Source organism: Polyodon spathula, chromosome 16 (assembly GCF_017654505.1).
Source record: "Polyodon spathula isolate WHYD16114869_AA chromosome 16, ASM1765450v1, whole genome shotgun sequence".
Taxonomy (NCBI): Eukaryota; Metazoa; Chordata; class Actinopteri; order Acipenseriformes; family Polyodontidae; genus Polyodon; species Polyodon spathula.
Window position 1 is genome coordinate 14,463,973 of NC_054549.1, and position 25,776 is coordinate 14,489,748.

At 38.1% G+C, this 25,776-nt stretch overlaps 2 protein-coding genes across 5 annotated transcripts in view; both read left to right on the top strand.

Annotated features, from left to right (window-relative positions):
• Positions 1–10,145, top strand: part of LOC121329022 (protein polyglycylase TTLL10-like) — a 73,683-nt gene extending 63,538 nt beyond the window's left edge. For all 4 annotated transcript variants that reach the window (XM_041274219.1, XM_041274218.1, XM_041274222.1 and 1 more), the window contains 4 exons: positions 2,005–2,145; positions 3,603–3,719; positions 8,549–8,642; positions 9,221–10,145. In XM_041274219.1, the coding sequence (XP_041130153.1) occupies positions 2,005–2,145; positions 3,603–3,719; positions 8,549–8,642; positions 9,221–9,951 (1,083 nt within the window). In that variant the 3' untranslated portion in view covers positions 9,952–10,145. The remainder of the gene's footprint in view (positions 1–2,004; positions 2,146–3,602; positions 3,720–8,548; positions 8,643–9,220) is intronic.
• Positions 10,146–11,703: 1,558 nt separating this feature from the next.
• On the top strand, positions 11,704–25,007 carry LOC121328431 (rho guanine nucleotide exchange factor 7-like). Its single transcript, XM_041273082.1, has 12 exons — positions 11,704–12,110; positions 13,322–13,400; positions 13,811–13,852; positions 13,978–14,121; positions 15,476–15,562; positions 16,322–16,400; positions 17,421–17,557; positions 19,234–19,380; positions 19,564–19,650; positions 22,334–22,409; positions 22,915–22,991; positions 23,657–25,007. The coding sequence occupies exons 1-12, from the start codon at positions 12,022–12,024 to the stop codon at positions 23,723–23,725; spliced, it is 1,113 nt and encodes a 370-aa protein (XP_041129016.1). The 5' UTR covers positions 11,704–12,021; the 3' UTR covers positions 23,726–25,007.
• The last annotated feature ends 769 nt before the right edge of the window (positions 25,008–25,776 follow it).

Below are 25,776 nucleotides of genomic sequence, written 5' to 3' on the forward strand. Positions count from 1 at the left end.
GTGTCATTACAGCTTGGGGAATATACACAAACTGGACTGTCAACAAAAGCAGAATGATAACATATAAGAGTTAGTTACCAGTGGCTGGCCGCCTATGCATGCAGCTGTAGAATCGAATCCTCCTTGACTGAGCGCCGAGTGACGCGCTGACTCTTGTCGTCAAAATAAAAATGGAAAACTTCGTAAGATCTTCACACTGCAATGTAAAACTTTGTTGTGCAATGTATTGCAACGTAAAACAATGTAAAACACAACCGACTGAGCTGTAGGTCTTTCTAATGCAAACCAAGAGTGCCTTACATCTACCATTGATCCACTGTGGTGACATTATTACTAGAGTATCTACTACCATGGTCTTAAGATTACTGTATCCTTTATACCATTCTGCATTGAGATTTCTAACCAGCTTGGGTTATTCTGTTCATCATTGTGATTTATATAGATTGGCTGGTCCGACTTCTTTATCTTCACGAAGATTGAAACACCGGTACATAATTGCTCATAAGGCAAAATCAGATTTGTAATTTGATTAACTCATTTGTATTGGCTGTGTTTATTTCAATTTTAGTTTATTACAGTAATCTGTCGCGTATCTGACTGCGGTGGAACCAGAGTAAGGGCGGATATGTCAAAAGTTTTAAATGTAATTATACACAGCTGTAACAATTATTATATTTGCACTATTATTGTTTTGAGATTCAGCTTTTAATAGGGAGCTCCCCTAAATCCCTTGTTGCTGAGTGACAGGCAGGAGAGCGAGACGGAGGTTCAAGTTGATATGCCCCCGCAGGCGAACAGTGACACTACCAGCAACGGTGGTGCACAGAGTACATACAATACAGTGTACGAAAACTTTGGTAGGATCTACAGTCTCTGAACTAATCAATAATAAATTATGGCAGATAAATGGTTAGGGTGGATACGTGACGGATTACTGTATTATTATTATTATTATTATTATTATTATTATTATTATTATTATTATTTATTATTATTATTATTATTATTTCATAATTTCATAATTTCATCACACATCCCAAGACATGCATTTCATTTGAAATGCACATCAAACTGCGCCTTTTGCCTGCTGTGGGACTCCACATGTAAATACAGAGTGCTTTCTGAGAGAACGGTGTCATGCATTGTGCACAGGGTTGGTGCATAGGGAAATGTACTTCAATAAGGTCATATTCAATGGAGCAAAAGACTCTGGAACTGACAGCGTCACTGAATATACATGTGATGTACTGTGTTCCCTTGGAAAGCATCACCACTGGGATACCATTAAAACACCAGTATATACCCTGATGAAACAGCTCTGCCTGCAAAGGCAACACAAGGATTGCAAATATTGCACAGTGCTGCTGAATTAGTAACATCCTGGTAATGGATTACCAGCGGTTTATTTAATGTGGTGTGTGAAAGAAATGACAGTACTGCCAGTCCGATATCATTCCACCATGATAAATCACCCCTGAGAAATCAAGCAATCACTGTGAAGGATTTGTCAACAATCCGGTACATCTTATCTTGTGTATAGATGTCATCCCATGCACTGGATTACAATCTTTGTTTTTGTGATTTGTAATAAGTAAACACGTGGTGCGTAAAGGTTCTGTTATTATAACATAAATCATTCTAACAGAATCAGAAAGCACCTGAAAATGCATAAGATGACATCTCCCAATACAAACCCTACACACACAATGTATTAACTTAGAATAACTGGCTGCATGTCTGTCCGACAATCTACTCAAAGGTACCAAGTGTGAAACCAATGTGAAACCAATGTGAAACCAATTTTTCTAAAATTGGGGTGGACAGTTGGCGGAGTCACACTGGAAAGCACAGGCTGCCATTGCATTGTGGTTTTCAGTCAATCTACAGCTAGTCTAAACTCGTGAGACAGCCAGGTGCAAGGGTGACTGACCTATTTCACCCCTCCTCTCCTGGAAGGGACTCACTGGCTGTGCTAATTGCTACTCCATGTGCCCTCACCCACAGTACATGCAGAAGAAGAATCCGCTGTATAATGAGCTGAAGGAAGAGACAGTCTGGTCCATGGAGCGCTTCAACGACTATGTTAATGAGAAGTCTAGAGCTGCCAAAGGGCTCCCGGAGGACTGGGTCTACACTGTTTTTACAGTAAGTTGCGTGCAAGAGCTGATGTAGGAGATCCTAATTAGGATCATGGGACCTCTCCTTAGCGAGCCAGGTCTCAGGGGTGGGGTGGGGGAGGAAGGAGACAAACAGCATGGATGATGCAGGTGATGTTCCTTTGTTGCCATGGAAGCCTTTTGACAACGCAACCAGCACCTTGGTAATATGCTTAGGACCAGAAAGTGTGATGAAAAAGGCTTGTTTTTAATCTTTTGTGGGTGTTTTCAAAAGATATATTGAATATATTATAGAGTATATTACTACTCATTGTGTACAGTAAACTATATGAAAAAAATGTACAGCTATGTCCAAAAGTGTTGCATCCCCCTATAGAATTAACCAATTCTGCTTCATGAAGTCAAATGAAACCTGTTGAATAATGTTATGTTAACATATCGGATTGCATACGTCTTTGTAGTTTTCCTTATATTTACGAAAAACTGACACAAACTGATAAATGTGACATTTCAAAATATAACATGAAATGCTGTACTGCTGCTATTATTGCTTCAGGTAGACTTTTGCAGTGTCATTTCTTTGATTACATGATGTTAAATAAAAGATCTAAATTATGTTTCTATTTTATTTTTTATTTTATTAAATTATGTCTCAACCCTAACATTCTAAGTGGTCTAAAACTTTTGGCCATAGCTGTGGTATTTTCACATGTATTTAATAATATTTCAAATGAAATATAATGCTTTTCTCAAACACGTGTCTGTGATATATTGTGGATATACTTTGTGTTCTGAATATATATTCTCATATGTCAAACTGTATCGGTGTATAGATTTCAGAAACAACATAGTGATATTTAAATTATATAAAATGCAATATCCTAGCTTTTTTGCTTTTTTCATTTGGGTAGATTTACTGAGAGAAGGGGTTCAGTACTGTGAATTGAAAACTGTATTGCACCCTGATAATTTCATAGCTGGTTTCAGCACTGGCCAAAGTTCAGAGACTGAAATATTTTTGTAGGAGTCACAGTTGAGCTCTGTGGGAGGGAATGCTACAGGGATTTGATCTTTTCCTGAATCATTCTCATGGTTCTGTTGGACTATTGGTGAGTTTGTTGCAATACATTCGCTGAGCACTTGCGGTGCTGTCTGCCTTTGTGCTTGATTTCTTCAATACAGAAAATCAGATGGCCCAGTGACCTTTCAACTATACAATGGAGCAGGTTGGGTCAACACAGCTAACATCAAACAGGCTGCAATTAAAGCAATGGCAGGAAGCTAACATTGTGTAGTGCTCAGTGAATCTAGCTCAAGTATAACAGGCATCTAACTCAGGTGCAAAGCAAGAGACATTAAAAACAGACCTTCATGAAGATTATAATACAGATCCACCTAATAATCAGCATTGGTATTTTTTTAAGAGGAGAACTCAGATTTGGTTGGTAATGAAGTTCTGATCTGATATATTCTGTACCCAATTAGAAGCGAATGCAGCAGGTTGTGATGCAGTGCTTCCTCGCAGTCAAATCCAAACTGGAGTGCAAACTGGGCTACTTCGACCTCATTGGCTGCGACTTTTTGATCGATGAAGACTTTAAGGTGAGGCGTCCCTGTAGCTGGCCCCCTACCCCTGCACCGGCCAGCTTGGAAGGGTTTCAAATACACAAGTGGGTGTGGGCCCTGATGCGAGACACCAGGCCATGCTTTACTCCCTGCAATTGATAAAGTAGACAAGCAGACTGTTGATTTAAAGCTTCCCAGATATAGAGGGTCCCCTTTGAAAGAACAGACTAGTTATCTAAACGCAGACAGCACGCTCCACTCCCTTCGATTGGGTGAGATCAGTTCACAAAAATAACATGCAGCATTTAAAGACTGTTAGAATTAAATTGCCCATAGGGAAAATAAATATAAGGTAATATACCAGTAGCATACAATAGGCTGTATTCACAAACCTTTATAGGTTATTTAAAGAACGCTTTTTCAAAGTCTGTTTTATGAATAACATCAACTTTCGTATTGCTGTCTATTGATGATGTCATTAACATATAATTTTTTATAATAACTACTTTCGTATAACGACTAACTACTACTACATGATGGTACATATATATATATATATATATATATATATATATATATATATATATATATATATATATATATATATATATATATAGTCCCGCATATTTACAATGTTGTTTTGAATTGTACACAGTGTTTAAGGTTAAAAGAATGCATCTTATATCAGATTATTTTTGCTCAATCTGGGATAACCCCATGACTGATGGCACACATAATTCCTCTGGTGGGGGTGGGGGGAGTTCCCCAAGGAAAAATGAGGGAACCATTCACTCCAGTTGCATCACATTCTTAAAAATATAGAATGTAGATAATTTTCTTCTTCTAAATAACAGATGATGCAATGCAGAATAAGCATACCCAAGATTAAAGTCTCTCAGAGGATTCTGCTCAAATTGACCTTAGCCCCCTCAACCGATCTGTTGTTTTCTTTGTTTCAACAACAGCAGATGTTAAGAGAGGTTTCTGAAAACACAGCAGTGACAATATGACGTGAAGGGGTGTGAAAGTGTTTAATTAGCAACCCCCAGCTGATAAACGATCCAGGGCATGTAGATCACAATATCAAAACACTTTGTTACAAGTCAGAGGCTGCTGGCTAATGCTTTTTTTTTTTTTTTTTTTAACTGGCTCAAAGCAAGGTGAAGGAGCAGCCCTCTTAGCCAAGCTGGCTGAAATTCCATATATTTACCTGGTCGTTACACTTCTTCTTATGTGCTTAATTACAGAACCACATTGTACCTCGATATTGCTACACTACCAAAGGAGTTATAGAATTACAGAAGCTGCAGCTGCAGTTTGTGCAAAGCAGGTCTAGTGCTCTTGAAATCCAGGTGTAAACAAGATCCGGTCCTCCTTAGTAACACAACATACACAAAACACCTGAGAGCCTGTTGCTTAGCAATATCCCAGCAATCCGAGATAAACACACGGATTCATGCAAATTAAGTGGTAGCAGAGGGATTGGATTAGATCACCCTGACATTTTCAAAAACATGCAACTGGCTGAACAATGGCAGCTATTGTTGGAACAGAGTGAATGGAAAGCAGACAAGGTTTGCTGGTAAATTAGAAAGCAAAGACGTTTCAAGTTTCAGTAAAATGGCATTTAGAGCAATGTTGCAGACCTGACAACCCTAACGACAGAAAGCAATGCCCTGCACCCCTCTATTATGATCTTATTATTAGGTGTGACAGCAGTTGGTCCTGCCTAGCATTAATTAGGTATAAACTCCACCACATTCACGAATGATTCCAATATCAGCTTTGCATCGGTATTCCATGAAGATTGTAGACGCTCGTTCGTGTTTCTGTTTATACAGACTGGGTCTTTTATTTCTCATTCTTGCTGTTGCAAATGTGTTTCTGTAAGCCTTGTTTTACTTGATGAACTCAGGAGGAACATATTTTCCGATATCAATCACGCTGTGTTGCTCCATTTAAAATGATAATACAGGTGCTAGCCGTGGGAGGCAGGGAGGAGGAGTAAAGAGAAAGTAACTTAAATCCACTTTCTTAGTTGTATTTACTATTCCACTTACAGCATTGTCATGTTGGTGGTTCTTATTGAAATGACTCCTGTATTATTGTGTTTTAGTCTCTGCTAAAGTCTGTGTTCGATTGCTTAGACTAGTTCAGCAGCTGCTGTTAAGTTCTAGTTGCCTGAAATGGACACATGAAAAGTAGGTCAGATCAGCCAACGTGTTTTTATACCAGCAAAGCGAAAGGAAACTTGATTCAAAGTGGCAAATCACTGGATGCTATGGGCTTTCACTTCTATACAGACACTGTGGATGAGCCAGCCTGAGACGTGTATAAGTGGCAGGCAAGTAGAACTGAAAAAAAAAAAAAATTGAGTTTATTCCAGTGGCCAAACGAGTATGTACAGTAATTTACGTGCACAAATATTAAATGCAAAACGAAACAAAAAAAAAGTGCTGCATTTTGAATTCATTCACAGAATGGGAATTTGTCTAGGTTTTTGATCTCTTGCCGCTCTGCAATGAGATTCTCTTTGGAGCTCTGCCCACGAGCCAATCCTTCTGAAACTCAGCGAGTTCAAGAAAGACATGCCAGTACTGATCTTTCATCGTGCAGTCTTCATTAACTGCAGCCATGTGTGGGCTTCACAGCACAAACCGGCACTGTTATATACACAGCTAAGAAAATAAGACGCAGTGATCCAGCCACAGATAACTACTTTATCATACAGTGCAAACTATTTCTCATTCTATATATATATATATATATATATATATATATATATATATATATATATATATATATATATATATATATATATATATATATATAATTACAGTTTTAGAATTTTTAGCACACAATATTTCCTCATTTTTGACTGCACTATACTGGATGAAATTTTATTACTGCGATTAATTGTCAAGTGTTGCGCTTAATTACCCTCAAGCCAATTACTCCCAGGCTTAAATAAGAACACCTTTACTGTTCCCCAGATATAATGCACATGAAGGCTCCATTGTTTAGCCTGTGCTTATGAGTGCTTTTATTTTGAAGTTACTATAGAAGAAGCACACTGAAAACAGTATTGAAAGTCTTTAGACAGGTACCACCATTGTGTGAATCTTAAGGATGAAACAAAAGGCACACCTAAAAACACAGCTGAATCCAGACCCTACCTGTTACATTTACTTAGCTGCACACCTCTTAGCAGCCTGGTTATTAGAAGCAGCTCTCATGATAGGGCATAGTAAAGCAGCCACATCCTGTGACAATGCTCAGGAGATGGACCTTGCAGTATATCAGGCCTAGAGCAGTTAGCTGTCCACAAAATGGGCAGCTTTTATGATTAAACAGTTTGAATCACAGACATGAAAGTGGCCACCAGATGCAGCCAGGAAATCAAGTACCAATAAATAGGACACCCTTGGATTTTACAATTATAAAAAGCAAACCGTATCAACCAGAACAGTGCAGAGTCACACAAAATATAGACCCATAACCTTAGCGCTTGTCGACTGTTGCGAAGACTGTAGTTTTAATTCTAAGACTGTCACCGTATACTTACAACAGGCAGGACAGAAACAGATGGGTCTGTACTACTGCTGCCATAGTTATCCCTCAAACAGGCTGTCACCTTACAATAATGTGTTGCTCTACGCCTTGCAAAGAGACCTTTAGGCAAAGTTCCTTTAGAAAGCAGGTGAATCAGTATTATTTATTACTGTGTTCAGATGCAGCCAAAAAGTAAATATGTGAGTGTTTGAGTGGAATTACAGTATGGAGTTCTTGTTGCCTTTTTAGTTTGTAAAGGCTACTTCAGAAGAAACATTTTCATAATTATTATTATTTATTAGGTCCACTGACACCTTCAGCACTACAACCTGCACACAGGTTCAGGAAAGATAACTTAATTCAGAATGTATGTATGCTCAATTATATACATGCCCACGTATATTTGTCATACAGTATATGGATGTATGTTTTATTTAAGTCCACTTCTGAATCCAGGCAGGTTTTCTGTAAATGAGATCAGATCCTATAGTTGCTGAAGTAATACTGCCATCCTGTGGCAAACAAGAAACAAAACATTTTAATCTACAACCCTGTCAGGTTTAATTAGGATTGTAAAGATTTAGAAGGTGTCAGACTAATTAATCCATCTACGCAGGGAAAGTGCAAGTGAGGGTCAAAATAAGCTGCTATGCTACTCAATTAAAATTTCAAATGAACCTTGTTAATTTCCTCAACAGGAGCTGTGGCCGGAGAGCCTTGCTAATGTCTTAATCCCCTTTGCCCTTTTGTAGAGGGCATTTTACATGAGCCTTTAATCCAGTTTCCCAGCATGAGCCCAATTCACAATCACATCCAGCTACAAGAGATGGCTAATTTATGTGTGCCTGTGTGTAGCAAAGGGAGTTCATACATTTGTTAAATATAAGAGTAATTTGTAGAGTGTCCCTGCTAAAGACAGTATTGGCATTTGTAGACTGGCCCTAGCCTAGTGAAGGAGATATATCATATGGTCCTTGTGTGTGTGAGGAGGTATGTGTATCTAAGGAGCCCATATAAAAAAGAATGCATATGAAATTTCAACCAGACAAAGAAAGACAGATTCAACTCCACACTATTTAAATATATCGCAACACAGTTCCACTTGGACGTTTGCAGTCCTCCTTTTACACTTCTTGCACACGTATTTCTCTCTCACGTTATTGTTAGCACTGGCTCTACTCCAAACACTAAATACACGCTATCTTAATCTATTATTGCAATGGCAAATCATTGTTACTTGACTCAATAAAATGTGATCTGGTTTTAACACTGAGTTTACAATACACAGCATGTGTTTTTATTTTCGTATTTAGGTATGGCTCCTGGAGATGAACTGTAACCCTGCTCTACACACTAACTGTGAGGTTCTGAAGGAGGTCATTCCCAGTGTTGTCAATGAAACCTTAGGTAAGCTGTATTTGCCTTTTTTAACTTTACACACGTTAAAACCCACCATAATATTGTCTTGACAATATACAGAGTGTATGTGGGATGCCGAAAGTGCCATGACCATGACAGATGTTTGCTTTATTTCTATTCTTGCCCCGAATGCTCACAGAAGAAGACCTTCTTTGTTGTTCTCCAAGTTGCTGCAATGACATTGTAGCGTCTCTGATTAGTTACTGCAAATAAGATATTGCTTTAGCAGACAGATTTAATTAAGTAACCATGTGAAAAGTCTGTATTAAGGGCCATATACAGCAACTGATTTTTAAAAGACCTTCTTTGTTGTTCTCCAAGTTGCTGCATTGACAGTGTAGGTGCTCTAATTACAGCGCTTACTGTAAGTGAGATATTGTTTTAGCAGAGAGATTTCATGAAGGAAACACGTGTTTGAATGTTTTTAAAATATTTTCATTTTACTAAAGAGAAACAATATTAATGCAAAGCATGGGTGGCGTTTTTCTTCGTGAACAAAGTGAAAAAAGTATACGGTAAATTGAACTCATTTCTCTCTCCATTTTTTCATTTTTTTTTGGTTTTAGATCTAGCCTTTGAGATTTTTAACAAGCTCCGGAAAGGTCAAACTATCATGCCCTTGGGTGCTCAGAAGGACTTTACCTTGTTGTACAACGGGGAACTCAACGACATCCTTGTGAAGCCAATGAGAACCAGAGCAGCTGGGGCGAACTTTCAAACAGCAACGCGGCCCAAGAGCGCGGCTCCACCCCCTCCCAAACCATGCGAGAAAAAGCAGAGGCAGGCAGGACCTTTCACAGCCAAGGTGTCCATCAGTGCAGCGAACCAGCCTCTTCAAAGACCAGCACAGGGGAAGGGCACAGAGACACCGAACAACCCATCTCCAAGCTCAGTTAAACCAAAAAACAAGGCGGAATTAAAGCAAAGTAAAAGCACCTTATCCCATAGGAATGACCCCAGTTCATTGGATCTCGGAAATCTTACTTCCCCAATTTTAGGCACAGAGAAAACCAAAGACGCCACTGTTTCGATGCCAGTCTTGTCAGAAAGGTCTTTCACCTCTTCACGCCCACGATCTTTTTCCACGGAAAGGTCTCCTGCGTCCAACAGCAGGAGCTATGGTTACTTTGGTTTAGACTGTGCCCAGGTTACAGCAGTAAAACTCCAGCCCAGGGTTCCTGCAGCAAAGATTTTGAACAAAGAGGAGATAATGGCAGCTGACCCTGCAGAAAACCACCGAAGGGCTTCAGAGGAAGATCCCAAACCAGGAAAGGAAGTGCCCAACCGAGGGGCTTGATCTTCCTTACTCAGGGCGGAATTTGTGCAACAAATTGGTCACTTTGTTTCAGACGTGATTTAATTATACAATTAAATAAATACAATTATACAATATGTGAAACACAAACTGTATAATTTTGTTGTCATTTGTTCACGGTGCTTCATAATTATTATTTATATATTTTTTTGTTTAAATTACATGTACATATTTAAATAGAGGAGATATCTGAAATAAATAAAAATAAAATTGAGGTGGTTTATTTTTTTATGAAGATGCACAGTATATTTTAATGGAAGTTGGACCTGGTTGGCAAAATGCCATCTGGAGACTTCTGTGCCCATTATAATGACTGTTAAAATGAACCACAACATTTTAATATTTTGACCTATCTGTGGCATTATGATGGTACAGTATGAAGCTTCTTACCAGACAATTTGCTACATTATAAATCGCATATATGAAATCAACCAATAACAGTGATGTATTTGCCAACATGCATAGAACACCACATCTACTGTAATTCCAATGTAATTATTATTTTTTAAACCCATACCTGGTACCTTTTGTAAAAGCCAGGTTGCCCAAACTTCACCAGATGGCACCTCGTATACTACAAGAGACACCCTACACATGACATAATAACTTATTAGGACTTATTTGCAATATTCTGAAGCCATTGCATTGCAATTGCTCTGGTCTGGTATTTTTGTTCTCTAGGTATTAAAAGGATATTGTGATTTATTGTACTTATCTACAGAGGTTGATGCTGAAGTACAAACAATATGTAGAACGGAAGATGTGTTTTGCTGCTTCTAGCATTCGCAACTGTGAAAATCACCATGAGTTACAGGCTTTGTTGGGCGTGCCACACACATAGCCATTCTACAACAGAATGAAAGCAAGCAAGACCATTCCAGCTTATAAATGCAGCAGTTTAGTGGATTGTATTTGATAATTCTCTATACAACCTGTAAAAAACTTAGCTGGATTTAATTAGAGCATTTTACAATACTGGGAAGTCCTTACCTCAACAAAGCCACTCCCTCTTAAAGCAATCACACATACCGCAAGACGAACTGTTTAAACAACACAGGTTTTTATTGTATTTTGTGTTCCAGAACATTCTTGCTGTGCAGTTGGGATTTCAGCATTGAATTCTCCACTGTAATTGCTGTATAAAACGTTTCAGAAGTCCAGTTCTGATACTACTGTTGGGACTCCTATTCAATACGCGAGACGGCAGCACGATTAAGTGTTGGAACATGTATTTAAGGGAATGATAGGATAGGATCTTGCTCCCTGTTTCTGACACTGTCAACCAAGCCCCGTAAAAAGGAGGGAACAGGACGATGGAAAGGGGTGGTCTAATGAGACAGGAAACTCTTTGAGCACTGCATTACTCATGCAAGTCTGATTCACAATCGCGATAACTTTAAAAAGAAATGCTTATGCTGGTGTTGGGGTTTGTAAATCAACACTTCTGCTGCCAGAATGAAATTCTTGCACACATATTCATGCTCATTGTTTTCATTCATTTACTATTAGGCTAGTCATTGCAGTTACTAAGACAATTACTGCTGTACAATTTGCTCTTCTTATGAAAAGCCCTGAAGGTTTTTTCACAACTTTTTGTCTGTTGGTTGATAGGTTTCACACCATGCTGCTCTGCATTAACTTACTCATCATGTCAGTAATCCTGTGTGTTGTAAGCACAAACTTTCTTGCTTGCTTTCCCATACAGAAAGTGTTAAACAGGAAGTAACATGTGTAACAGCTAGTGAGGCTCAAACCAACAGGAAAGAGCGGCTTTTCGTTTCTTTTCGGTCAGTCAGGTGACAAGTACATCCGTTCCAATACAAACTCAGCTCTGGAAGAGAATCGCATTAGGTTATCTATTTGTTCACTGCTCTATGCAACTAGCCATCTTAGTGGAGCTGCTTTCCAAACTGCCTGTCCTCACAGACAGATTCTTTGACACACAGACACTGTGAAACTATCTAGTGATGAGGAAGTTGTCTATGATTTCCCAGTTTGAAGACTGAAACCTGCAAGCTCTCCGATCGAAGGACTGCGGTGATTCCAAGCAGAATGGGGTGCTGTAGCGTGACCCAGAGGCATTCTGGGACTGATCAGGTTGGGCCTGAAGAAATGGAGCTCCTAGAAATAGGGAACGGAGGGTAGGTGTGTGCATTTTCTAAACTGCCACTCAGGAGAAAAAAACTGAGCCCACGCTCATCAGTATAGGCTTCCAGCATGCTTCAGCCAAATCAGTTAGCTTACTTACAGAATATTAGCAAGTGAAATTCATGGTCTGCTGTTTAATGATTTCTTAATAACAACAACAGTAATAATGACAGTTCTCGACATGGACTATAGTGTTTTTTTGTTGTTGTTTTTTGTTTACAATTTTAAACTTTAGAAACCCTTGTTATAAAGCAGTGATAGTTTCTTATAATTACGTTATTGCATGTGTTATACTTTCTATACTTGTATTACCATTGCTATTATTAGTGTTATTACATTTCCTATAACACATGTATAGATGCTGTATTGTGTGTTTTGTAACAGATCCTTTCTTTTTTTCCTTTGTAAGTACCAAGTGCCAACAAGGTGTCTGTATTTGTAAAGGAATTCTTACTCAAATCGAATCTATTTGCACCAGAATATTTTGTTGGTCATTTCAAGTCCATCAATGTAAATGAATCAATTAATCTTAATAAAGTATTCATTTGACTGATTTATAGGTGATTGCTTCACTTATTTGGTTATTTTATTGGCAACTACTGTGCAGTGTAAGGGACGTAAAAAAGGATCGGCATGCTTCTTGCGGGATACCATGTGAGAAGCATAGCAAAGTTCATTAAAAGCAGGGTAAAGCACAGGAAAACAGAGTAAATGTTTGTAAAAAAACTTCCCAACTGTGATAAAGCATGCAAGAATAGTATAATAGTATACTATATAAACCCAAACAAAATAACCACGGAAATGGGCCATGAAAAATCTTTAATTGGCGGCTTGTGTTTCTTTGTGATTAAACAGCTTCTTCAAATTCTACATAAACCACTTGCAATGAAGATGCAAGACTAAGTGAGTCCACTGAGGTCTGCATTGAAAAAGAACCCCATGAGCTATGGAGAGTCACTCTGAAAAGAGGAATTGTGAGCAAGCCAGGCCAATAATGAAACCAGAACTCAAACCTTGTGTTTTTCTGTTCTGCAGAGATGCATATGCAGACACTGACATGTGCAGTTCAGGGTGCTTTTCTACATTTCTCCCTTCTGACGAAAGCATGGAAACGCTTTGCAAAAACGTAGTAAACAGGCAGCAAATTCAGCATACTGTTCATTTAAAAAAAAGTAATTCATAAAACATGTTTATTTTGTTTTAGTATATGGTCTCTAGGTGAGACAAGCCACCGTGTTCCACTACAAAACACATCAGGATATTCTGCTGATTTCGCTCCTCAGGTGAGTAACAGCATACCACGTCCCTCATGTTGTTAGGACTCTGCCTGCAGGAGGAGGTAAACAAACCACCAACACAATCAAGATTTTTGATTTAACAAAGCCTTGCCCAAATTCTTTCATGGGCCGAGTCATTTTAACTCAGGACATTCATTTGGATTTGCCAGTGTAGATTATATGATATGTATTTATGTCAGACACTATTCATGAGTTTACAGCATCACTAAAGGTTATTGTACAAATTACCTATTTTGAGATAGCATTAATCAATTACAAAATGTACTTGTCAAAAACGAAAACTCAATAGCTTGCACATATTATTGTGACTGCTATTGTGGTAAGAATGCTTGCAGTAGATATCGATCCAGTGTTTAAGATACAACATTGAATAAAACTGTTTACATGATTTCTAGAGCCCAGTATCCAGTGGAATATCGAACAAAACTCTGCATGAGGTAAGTTACTGTATATTTGTATGGGCTGCTTCCTGCACACTGAGACAGATTCAGTTAACCTTTAATCTGGGAAAAGTCAAATATATTGTCAGCTACTGACTCCTACTGCTGCCCTTTTCCTTTAGGCTGTACTTTGGGGGCAGACTAGAGAAACTCTCCATAGCAAGATATATAACGATCATATAGACGGCTGGGAAGGACAGGCCATCCACACCTACAGAGAAATAATCTGGTCCTCGTTAGCAAATCTGTTCAACAGTCATACTCAGGTAATATTCCCTTGATAAACAAGGACAGCTGCTCTGTCATTTTATTATCATAACGAATGGTTTTAATAGTATTAGGAATTCATTTCATTGTTCACATAAATTTACTTTGCAGACTCACACACCCTTTCAGTCCTGATTATTTTTTGTTGAAATTAAGCTATATAATTCAAATGGGAACTCCTTTATTGAGTACACACGAGAACAGGACGTATTTTTTACATGCATTTATACTCTACCTTAGACTGGGGCCTAGGAGTCCTGTGAGGGTCCCATGTGATTTCCAACAACATATGTTAACATACAGCGCTAAAGACTGAAAGGGAGGGATAAAAATGTGCAGCGGTACTGTATGCCACTGAAGAGAGGAAGCCCTCATTTACATGCTGTTTTGAATCTATGAGAGCTCTCTGTGCTTTCTTTACTTTCCATTGAAAACGCCTGCTGTAATGGCAGTGGGGAGCTCTCAGGGAGCAGAGGGCTGCAAGGTCCCTGTTGTGCTTTCAGAGAGGTTTCAAAGCAATGTATTGGAAATGAATAGCAGTGTGCAAAGGCTACAAAGATAATTGCAGATAGGGAATACCACTCTTCAATCTACACCATTCAAAATACAACAGGATTGTGAAGTTGCTAACAGGGTTGTGGACAATTCCATTCCCTTTTTAAAATACATTAAATTTGAAGGAACTTGAATTAGAATTTAGAGACATAATTGTTGTGATTGTTCCACTGCTCTCATCTGAAGCCAATTTAATTGACTAACAGAGACTTCAATTGAAGTAATGTGTTGCCACTGGTGAGAAGCTCCTTTTAACAGAATACTGCTAATTGCAATTTTGATCAGTGGTGTGTTGGAATTGGATTAGGGAATTGATTTAAAAAAATATATTAAAAATGGAATTGGAATTGACCCCAACGCTGGTTGCTAACCGACCTCGTACTTGTAAAGGTCTTCTGGGGTAAAGAAAATATCTGTTGATAAAAATCACACCTGGTAAAGGCGCTCCTTGTGGAGGGCAAGATGCATCCTATAGCCTGGAGGTCGCCGGTTTGAGTCCAGGCTATTCCACTACCAACCGGGGTGGTAGTCTAAAAGGAGAAAAATACAATTGGACATTTCAAATTGGGAGAAAAACAGGGTCAATTGGCAATTACTAAATAAAATCAGAACCAGTCTCACCTGCATGCAGCTTTCATCCCTGAACCCCGTCCAAATTATTGCATATAATAGAACACAGACCTGAATCTTTAGACAAACCCATTTCAGTTTCCAATAGCTGTGTAAAACTCACTGTTCACGATCTTACGTCATACAAAAGTCCCACTGTACCTACTAACTCCTTTTGTTTATTTATAGGAAAGAAGTGAAATATATCTGGTTTTGTTTTCTTTCCATCTGCTAATATTAGCTGTGGACCATGATAAAAGAGGGTTTGTGTACCAGGTTAGTGTCTCTTTCTTTTTCTCTTTCATTATAAGTTAGGGTAGAAGAGGTTAATTGTGTCCAACACAACCACCCACTTTGCTATTCAATCAAACTGCTAGACAAGAAGACGTGATCCAAACTCTTGTGTCAATTAAAAAGAGTACATATACAGAACAGAGGGTTGGTGAATCACATCAATGCACTCAGCTAGGATTTGTTACATTAAATTGAGGTTGAATATGAAGATAAGGTGGGATTTGCATGTCCGTAAGATTGCTAATGTTAATTGCTAACGTGCCATATTCTGTAAATTAGTAACGTATTGCTAACATGTTGATGTGCAAAACAACAAACTATGTGAAAAGTAGTAATTTCATGTTAATGTGCCCAGTGTTACTAATGTAATGAAAGAGATACATGCAACACAAAGTTAATATGCGATGTGTAGTCACTGTGTAAGAACTGTGTTATCATATTACAAAATCACAAAAACTGATCTTGTGCTCAGGAAATACTGTTAAATATAAAAAGGTGTTAGATGCCTGGGGCATAACTGGAAACTGACAAATCCTTAACACTGACTGCCTGACTTCTCATCCCTCATTTGTAATGAGAAAATAAAAAAGAACAAATCAAATGCATTGATTATTACTATTATTAGAACCCTGACTACAAAATGAATATTCACTCTGTAATAATGTGATGTCAAGAGCACTGGATGGGATGTAGGCATGTCTCTCATTACATGTCTTTAATAACCAGGTTACTTTATTGTAGGGGATTCTCCCTCTCTCAGGAATGACCATACAAGAAGTAAACAACAGTGAAAATGTTTCAAACATGTTTGAAATTACAGGTGAGCATATCCACTCTGAGCACGATGCACACTGCTAAGACAGAAAGGTCAAAATACCAGGCTTGAATGCTAATTGTAGCTGTTGATGGAACTGGTGAAGAATTACTTTGTTTCATCAGTCTCACATGTTCAATAACACAAGCACACAACTTTTGTAAAAGTTTCCTATATCTCTCTCTCTTAGAAGAACAATCATACTCTCCGACAGCTTAGCAGAACAATCATACATCGCGACAGAACAAAATGAAAAATACATTTCCTGTCTGCACCAAAAACCAAAACCACTTGTTTACAAAAGTACCCGTATTCAGAGCAATATGCGTTTTAAATGTACTTTCATGTTGTTCTTGTATTAAATTGTAGAACATACGCAGTCTTGCAACGTACTCTGTGAAGGGAAATACTCTCAAGGAGCACTATAAATTACTAATTGGTTTTAATAACTGCATTACAATATGTTTTGAAACCACTGAAAGAATTAATGCAGCAGAATTACAGGGATGGAAATAAGACTCCCACTGCATAGCAGTTTGATCCATTCCTGGTTTAATAGGTGGGTGAAACTGCTGTGCAGTCTGATTTCCAGCTCCTGGCTTTTTTTTTTACTGTATTCCTTCAGTAACAGCATATCAAACTTGTAGTTTTTTTTATTGATCTGAATGATGATGGTATTTAGAGCAGTTACTGTTAAGATCCATTAAATAGACCTGCAAATGTTTTCAGATCCTTTTTAGCTGGGACGCATTAATTGCCATCCGTGGTTCTGTCTCAAAGCACAGAAGATATTAATGGTTGTGCCTGTCTGCACTTATTTACACTTTACATTTTAACTGCACTTGCACTTTGCCCTGAACATTCAATGTAAAAATCAAAATAACATTAATGTTTTTGCATGAGTGGGTTTTTGGAAGGCTTTTTTTTTTTTTCTCTCTACCGTTACAGAGAGCGAGTCCACATCTACCTGCTGACAATTGAATTGAAAACTGTTTCTGATACTGCAGTATGATTCTGTCTCCACAGCTCCAATGGTTGAGCCTAAGATGGTCATCTGCACCAGTCCTACAGAGCGGAGGTTCTGGGTTGATAACATCAGGGACCGGGTGCAGAAATCCATGACACAGCACATGGTGCCCTTTCAGAGTGTTTTATCCTGTTTGGTATGAAATTCCCTTTGTAATCTTGGGTTAGACTAGGGAAAGAGTTACATGCATGTTTACCAAGATAAAAAAAGCAAGTAAATAGATAAATAAATAAATAAAACAACTGTGTACTGGTGTAAAATTAACAGGAAACAGTGTGTTAACCGCACATGAAGGAATGATGAAATTAATCGATTTGTAGTGATAAAATTATTTTATTTCGCTCTGAAAATGTTCTTCAACATGGAGTTAGTCATCTGTTAACTGTAGTGGCAGGGATGAATTGGATTGAATACTTGTTAGTTCAGTGAGTAACTCATCTACAGTCAGCACTCACATATCCGACTGTGGCAAAGTTAGTAGTGTACAGCTGCGGAAGTGATGCAGTGCAGAAAATGATGTGAACCACACAAAGTTCAAAGTTCAAAGGACAGGTATATTGCTCTTCCTTTGTGTTTCCTATTTGAAAATAATAGGTGGCAGAAGACACACAACTAAGTGTAACACGCAGCCAGGAAAACATGGGTTTCTATCCCCAAAATAATAGCGCTTCAAAACGGAGCTGAAAACATTACAACACAAGACACACCAACACAAACTCAAAGTCAAAGTCCAGTGGGTGAACAGCTGTTTGCAACGGGGTGTTTTAGTGCAGTGAATTCCGGGGTGGGGCTGGCCTGTTAGCTACAGTTCCCAGGGTTTCTTAGCAATTTATCAAGTACAAAAACAAACGTTAACACAAAACACTGATAACACACGGCACCCTCGCGGTTTGTCTTTCATTTGTTTTTCTTTTAAATGCAGCCAAACCAAAGTAATTCCAAGCAGAAGGTACTTTCCCCAATTGACTAATTAAGCAGCTCAAGGCATGACTGGTGGATCAAAAAAACAACCATACAAAGATCTCAAGCTTATGAAACAACTAATTTTATTTTAATCCTCACTCTGCATAAAGAGTAGATTTCTTTTTTTTAATTATTTTTATCCACCAGTCTTACATTGATCTGCTTAATTAATGAATTAGTCAACTGAGAAATGTATTGTACATCGGCGCCATCCAGTGGATGAACTTAAAAATACAAACAGTTAGAGGACAACGTACCAAGACACCTAAACCTTCAAGAAGAGCAGATCCCAAACTAGGGACCGGGGACCCCAAGGGTCCACAAGATGGTTTCAGGGAGTCTGCATCACGTTAATACTGTGCACATATTCTCTCTCAAATGACCCAGATGTCTGACAAGGCAGAAGTTTAATTTAATCACAAGAACTATCCTGTTAGGTTCTTGGGCTTATTTCAAAATGCAACTCTTTGTACTGAAGCATCAGCTCTATCCACATTTATGATCTACATGTGCAATGTCAGCACTAAAAGCAATAGAAAGGAGTTTGATTGTAGGGAGAACACATTTTCACATTTCTATGTATTTATTGGGATTGGGATGTTTAATAGCAGTGAACCATAATAGCAGAGGCCCTGCTTGACAGCAATTTCGCTAGCCTGGCTGTCTATGGTGGCTCTACACCCTGCTGACTGTTAGGGTAAAGCATTTCTAATTTATTGTCAAACCAACATCTCATCGCTTGTTAATAGCGCCATCTATGGGTAGGACCGCAGGTAATACACCCCCTCTATTTAGTGCAATCGTATTACTGCTATATAAGGATTTGTTTTTCTTTCTTTAAATCAATAGATGCCTTTTGATGAGAAGTGGAAGAAAAATGAGCTGGAGAAGCATTTGCTGCTCAATCCAATATTGAACTGGGAGGGAACTCCAATCCAACACCTGGGAAACATACAATCTATATCTATGGTTGCTGTCACCAACTCAAACCAGGAGGTAGGTTTGAATTGGTCCAAACTGGTTCTTCAAGCAGCCCTCTCCTCAGGACTCCTCCTAGTGTGGCTGCATTGGGGTTCTGAGGGACATGGAAGAGAGGGTTCCTCTACTTAGTGTTTAAAAATGAAGAAAGGGAAAAATGCCATCTGTGTAATTTAACCACTGCCTTTATTGTTTCTGCAGGGAAATCAAACAAGACTTCTAGTGCTGTTTCCCAGTGAGCTAGTTATACTGTCCTTTGACTTTCAAAGAGCCAACGTCCTTTATCAGGTATAGTTTTTGATAATGTAACATCATCAGAACTAATCAATTATGAACGTTCTTCAAAACATGCATGTATTCAAACACCAGAGGGTGCCAAGCGTACAGATCTTCACATTTTCTTTTTCACGCTAGTGTGCTTTAAAATCATATTGACTGGCTGGGATGCATCAAGTTTGAAACACAAAATACCGATACATTAACTGCGCTGTGCTTGCCCCTTTGTTACAATTTTTAATGCTAGTGCTTAAATATGTTGTTAATGTACAGAGGTGTGTTCTTGTAGCAACAGGGAACTAGTTAATGTGCTTTTATTTTGCAGTGCATCTGTTCTTGAAATGGTTTTGGGTTGAATTGCATAGGGGGCTATGTTAAGAGCAAGAAGATTCCAACAAGAAGATGCTTATTGTAATATCTAATGTATTAAAGTAATTATATATATATATATATATATATATATATATATATATATATATATATATATATATATATATATCTATATATAGATATATATATATAATATATATATATATATAGTTCTATTGAGCTTGAATATGGTCCATAGCAGGATAGACTGCTTTGTTTTCCTCGCTTTGAATTTCATGGGTGCACAGAGCAAAATTTTAGTATGAAAGGCTTTTCAAATTGGAAAAATGCAACTGAAAAATGAAATAGATTTGAAGGGTCGCTGGTTGGGCTTGTAAGATGTGTGCACTCAAAATGAAGGCATGTAATACTGTACTAGGAATACCAACATTGTTTATTTCGGAGAAACGTAGTTTATTTTTTAAATGCTTGTTTCATATTGTGTGTGTATGGGCTGTTATACTTCATTGTGAACCACATGACCAGATATCCCAGGAAGCAGTGTGCTAACAGCATGTTAGACAGTTATAGATTAACAGCAAGGTGGCGCAGTGGGCTTAATAAATCATACAGCATTGATTTTGCACCCTACCCCCTTAGATTGCTACCTGTCAGTAACGGTTCTGGTTTTTAGTTCAGGGTCGAAGATGGTTGTGATGACATAAGCGGTGGTCTTTTCACACAAGTCAGAGTGAAAGTGCAGTTTCTAGATACAGGTGTGCTCTTGAATGGATTTGCACACCTACAGCTCTTTGAACCACACCTGGGAGGGGGTGTCCCTGGTGGTTAAAGGGCTTTTCAAGATACTGGTGATGAATTTAACATTTGTTGAAAGGCGATGGGCTGACCTATAGCGGCCAGCATTCTTATTTCTATTGCCAGCTTCTACAAACATATTTAAATAAGTGGTAAATACTCAGGTAAATCCATCAGTAAAAAAAAACATTGAATACAATAGTGTATAGACATTTTACTGCCACAGTAAAAATATTAGAAAGTGTAGCAAGGTAACTCCTGAGGGGGTGTAGAATTGGAATAGCTTTGTTGAGAAAACGTAAAGCTACTATGCGATTTAAACTTGCCAACCTGAGGGCACAATATGCCCGTTTTGCTTTTTATTAGAATTCCTTAAGAAAATGAGAAGGCAGTTCAGTTATTAATCTAACAAGCCGTACATTTCAAACTACTTTATTAACACGGTTAATATATTGTATTAAAAAAAAGTTGCAAATTGCAGTTTACAAAATATCAAAAGGTAATATTCTCTGGTTATAAAACCCAGAGGACAGAAGTTAGACTGCAGATTATTGCCCCACAGCTGCAGTTTCCAAGCAGTTCAAGATCAGGTCGCTCTGCAGTCTGGAAACTCCCATTTTTCTGCACTGCAGTGGAGCCAGGTTGTGTTTCACAGCAGTCTCAGTCTCACAGGCTGCAGCTGTGGCAATTGCTCGTGTCATCATGGGGCACTGATGTAAAATATTGATTGCTTTGTGAATCATTACACTGGCTCAATCATACCAATCTAAGTTTACCAATAACAGTGCTGTGTTATATTAGGCTGCGCTGATCAATCTGATATGTACTGCTGTGATGTTGGAAACCTAGTCAACGCTTTGTGTTAATCCAGTGGCCATTTCAGAGAATGAAATGGCCGTGGCAGGCCCCTGCCCACAGCTGGCATTCTACCGAAGTATAAAAGCATCTGCTAAATGACTCATTAATAATACTGTAGGACCTAGACAAAAATGAACGGTAACTTTCAGCTCAATGCAATGAGGCAGACCTGAACAAGACCCAAGATAGGCCACAATTGTGTGGCCTATCTAAATGTGGCCACATTTAGATGTGTGCTCTGTGATATTTTTTTCACTCAAGACTCATAGCTAAGATAACCTTTTCAAAACTCTTTCTTTGTACTAGATGACAGAGAAGTGGCGTTTATGGTTTATGACGTATTTGACTGTGTGGAAAGTAGTGTGTGGGAGCAGTGAAACACACCGTCAATGAGCACTACAATGACACGTCACCATGCAGCTAGGAAAAAGACCACATATGTGGGGGTGACAGATTTTTGGCTGCAGTCTGTAATACATTCATTTATAGAATACCTTCCTTAGCGGTTAGACCACCAAATGAAAAATGCAATACTGTGTTCAGGTATATTGATGGCAATGGCATATGGCTTGTTAATATTATTTTAAGAACATTTGTATTTGAATTTTTCTAGTCCTTTTTGTCCTCATGTTGGGCTTCCTGCCCAGAATTACTGACACATGCATCCCTACTGTTAATACCACCTGGTTGATGTGATTTTCTCTCCCTTCAGGGACGTCTACCCCTAACCAGCATCCAGGCTGTGGAGAAATCAACACTGCTGGGAAGACTGGAGTTTGAAATTACAGGTGCGTTGAGCACATAGGCCCACATTTATAAAAGGATTGCGAGTGTTTTACGACCGTAAAACAGGTCGTGAGGGTTCTGAATTCTTGGTTGGGATTTATAAAACACACACAATGGCATAAACATACAATTAAGACGTGATTTGCAGGGGCAATGTCTCTGTGCGCTTTAGTGCTTGATGCATCAGTCAGTTGAAAGTCAGACTCCAAGCAGAAGCAACACATGACTTTTTGAAAAGAAAAACGAACAAAACATGTAACATATAATAGATATAACTGCAAGGGCTCATAAAATGCACTTTGTTGAAGTTTGTATCCACTCAGGAAGACTGTTATTCCCTCACACCCCTATCTCTTCATTATGTGACTGCAGTGTGTTTATTAAAGTTTGTATCCACTCAGGAAGACTGTTATCTCCTCAAACCCCGAACTCTTCAATATGTGACTGCAGTGTGTTTATTAGATGCTTGTTTTATAGTTTTTTTAAAAGCCACACTCCTCATTGCAGGGGACATGATGGAGCCCATGCTCGTCTCCTGCTTCTCTTCTGAAGACTATGAGAACTGGCTCTTCCGACTGCAGAAGGTATGGTGTGTTGGTCCCCATCTTTAAAGTGTGTAGCAGACCTGAGGTCAATTATAATTCAAATTGTTAGCTGAAATTCAAATTCCAATCACAATTCCAATTCCAATTCCAATTCCAATTCCAATTCCAATTCCAATTCCAATCACAATTCCAATTCCAATCACAATTCCGATTCAAATTCCAATTCAAATTCCAATGCTATTTTGTTCAATTACAGTTACAATTATGCTGCAGTAATTACAATTATAACTGACACTAAAAAATAACATAAACAACAACCCACATTAACAGGTTTACTCTATTTATTCTAAATAACCAAGCAGTAATCACGGGTACAAAAATAACTATATAGCTTTTGTTTTTCAAACAAATAGGGTCATAAAAAGTGGTTTGCATGTCATGGCCTACATGTCTCCGTTTGCTGCCACGACAACACGTGAAGGCCTGTTTATTTCAGGCCTATACCTCCTGTTTATGGTTCCCTGGCTGTTGAGAAGTCAGCCAATTGGACCGTGATGATTATAGTAAGCTGGAGGAACATTGTAAAAATAAATTTTGAGATCAAAAGTTAAATAATTGCTTCCTGACTGAAATAGGGACCATCACCCTGCATTCTTACAATGAAATAGAATAATAATAATACAATTTTTTTTTCTTTCTTTCAGCCTGAACAAACTTTCAGTGCCATCACAGAAGAGCCTCCCCCTCTGATACCAAAGAAGCAGAAGAGTTAATCCTGTGGTGCCACTGCAGATGAGATGAAAGCTATGGACTTTGCATAACAGGTGTCAACCACAGTCACCTTGTATCTACCCTCCCAAAAATGATGAACAGAAGAATAAAACACACGTGAATCCAACGTCTGCTAGAGGGTCTACAGTTTACACTAAAAGTATGGACAAACGGTTCCTTTCAAAGACGTGCTGAATAACAAATAATGGAGAGTATTTATTTTAAGAAGCTGCTTGAAATGTATTCACCCTTAACTGTAAAGCAGAGAACAGCATTTCCAAAATAAAAAAAAAACAGATCTGTTTATGATACGCCACAGCTTCTGTGAGGCTTGCTGGGTTCTGCTAGGCCTTTGTTACTGCACTTTAAAAACAAAGTATCTTGTTTTTTCTCACAGTCCAGTCAGATATGGTTGCTAAAACTATGACTGTGTTGGTGTAACACAGATATGTTAAGAATTACTATAAAATATAAGGTACTGCATCTTCTGAGTCACGTCAAAGAAAGAAAGTGGTGGTTATGTGTTTACCATCGATGAAGGAACTCCATATTTCAACGGTGTAGTTAAGCTCAATGACAATGGCTTGGCTTCCTGTCAGAAATATACATCTGCTAAGAAAACGTGCTTAATAAAAAGCTGTAGTTCTGTATGGCAATGCTGTGAAAATTTGTAGAGTTGAATGAAACAAGGGTCTGGAATAAAAATGGACAAGAAACTAAAACTCCCACAAAAAGTGTTCTAAAACAAGACTTCTCTGCAACTTCCCACAATGTGATTCTAAACAAGAAAAAAAAATACATTAGTTAAAATAACTGTGATATTCCAGACCTGAATCAAGTTACTCTTTACGTCAACCATGAAATGGCAATGTAATATAAAATAAATATAAAACATATTGAACAGCCTCCATGCTTAATGTTCTGTATGACTGAAATTGTTTTTTTGTTTTTGTGAACGTGAATGTAATGTGAAAAAAGAAAGTAGTTACTGAAGAGTTTTTGCTATATAAATATGAACCAACATCTGTCGCCGTTATCAGAAATATGAATCTGTCCACTCTTGGGACATCAACATTACCTCATCATTAACTGGCACGTTTGTATTTGAGCAGTTGGGATTTTACTAGAAAAAAATAAACAAAAACAACTTTTAGTTTGAGTTTCTTACTGAATCACTTACTGTCTATGCTGCAAAATGTGTCTGAACCACTGTCAGAATGGAAGGTGACATTTAAGTGGTTTTCAGGGAAATGCCAAGCTACTGTATATGTGAACTGTAGTGCACTCACCTACACCCATTAAAACTTATTTGACTAATGTTTTGACATGTCGTTAAAGATTGAATCCCAGGTGTAAAATATCAACCCACACAGCTTTAAATCTGACCCTCACTTTATCACAAACATACATGAAAACAAAGCAACGAGGATTGGGAGAACGCCTTTGTTAATAAACCAGACCTGAAAAAGATTGAAGTCAGCACACAGACCTACAGTGTGTGCTTATAGGGAAGGAAATACGACTCCCTTTCCATAGCAGTTTGATCCACATATTAAAACCTGGAGTGGGTGAAACTGCTGTGCAATAGGAGTCTTATTTCAATCCTATAGGAATGCATATTTCACAAATGGTCTACATGAAGCACAATCCATTTAAGGAAAGCGTTTTGGAACTAACATTAGAGAGATCAAGCTAACTTAGAAATTATAATATATATATATATATATATATATATATATATATATATATATATATATATATATATATATATATATATATATATATATAAAATAAAGTCTGTATCACTTAAATGCACTGTTTTCAGAATGCATGTCATGATATAGAAAAGTTCGCTCTCATCACAGCCACTTGCTCATCACAGTTACTCAGAAGTTTAAGTCTTTTATTGGAGCACTGCAATATAAAAAATAATGCATTAACTAAAAAAAGTGGTGGTATGCTGTATCACATTGTGCATTGTAAAAGTGTCACGACAATGCTCACACACAATACATTCAGCTTGGTGCAAGGGTTTCTTGTAAATGAACTTGCA

What these genes read in the sequence shown, in the direction of transcription:
- LOC121328431 (XM_041273082.1), top strand. Translation starts at nt 12,022, where the DNA reads ATGGGGTGCTGTAGCGTGACCCAGAGGCATTCTGGGACTGATCAGGTT. An exon ending in CGAACAAAACTCTGCATGAG is followed by an intron (nt 13,853 to 13,977) that starts GTAAGTTACTGT and finishes CTTTTCCTTTAG; the next exon opens with GCTGTACTTTGGGGGCAGAC. An exon ending in TGTTCAACAGTCATACTCAG is followed by an intron (nt 14,122 to 15,475) that starts GTAATATTCCCT and finishes GTTTATTTATAG; the next exon opens with GAAAGAAGTGAAATATATCT.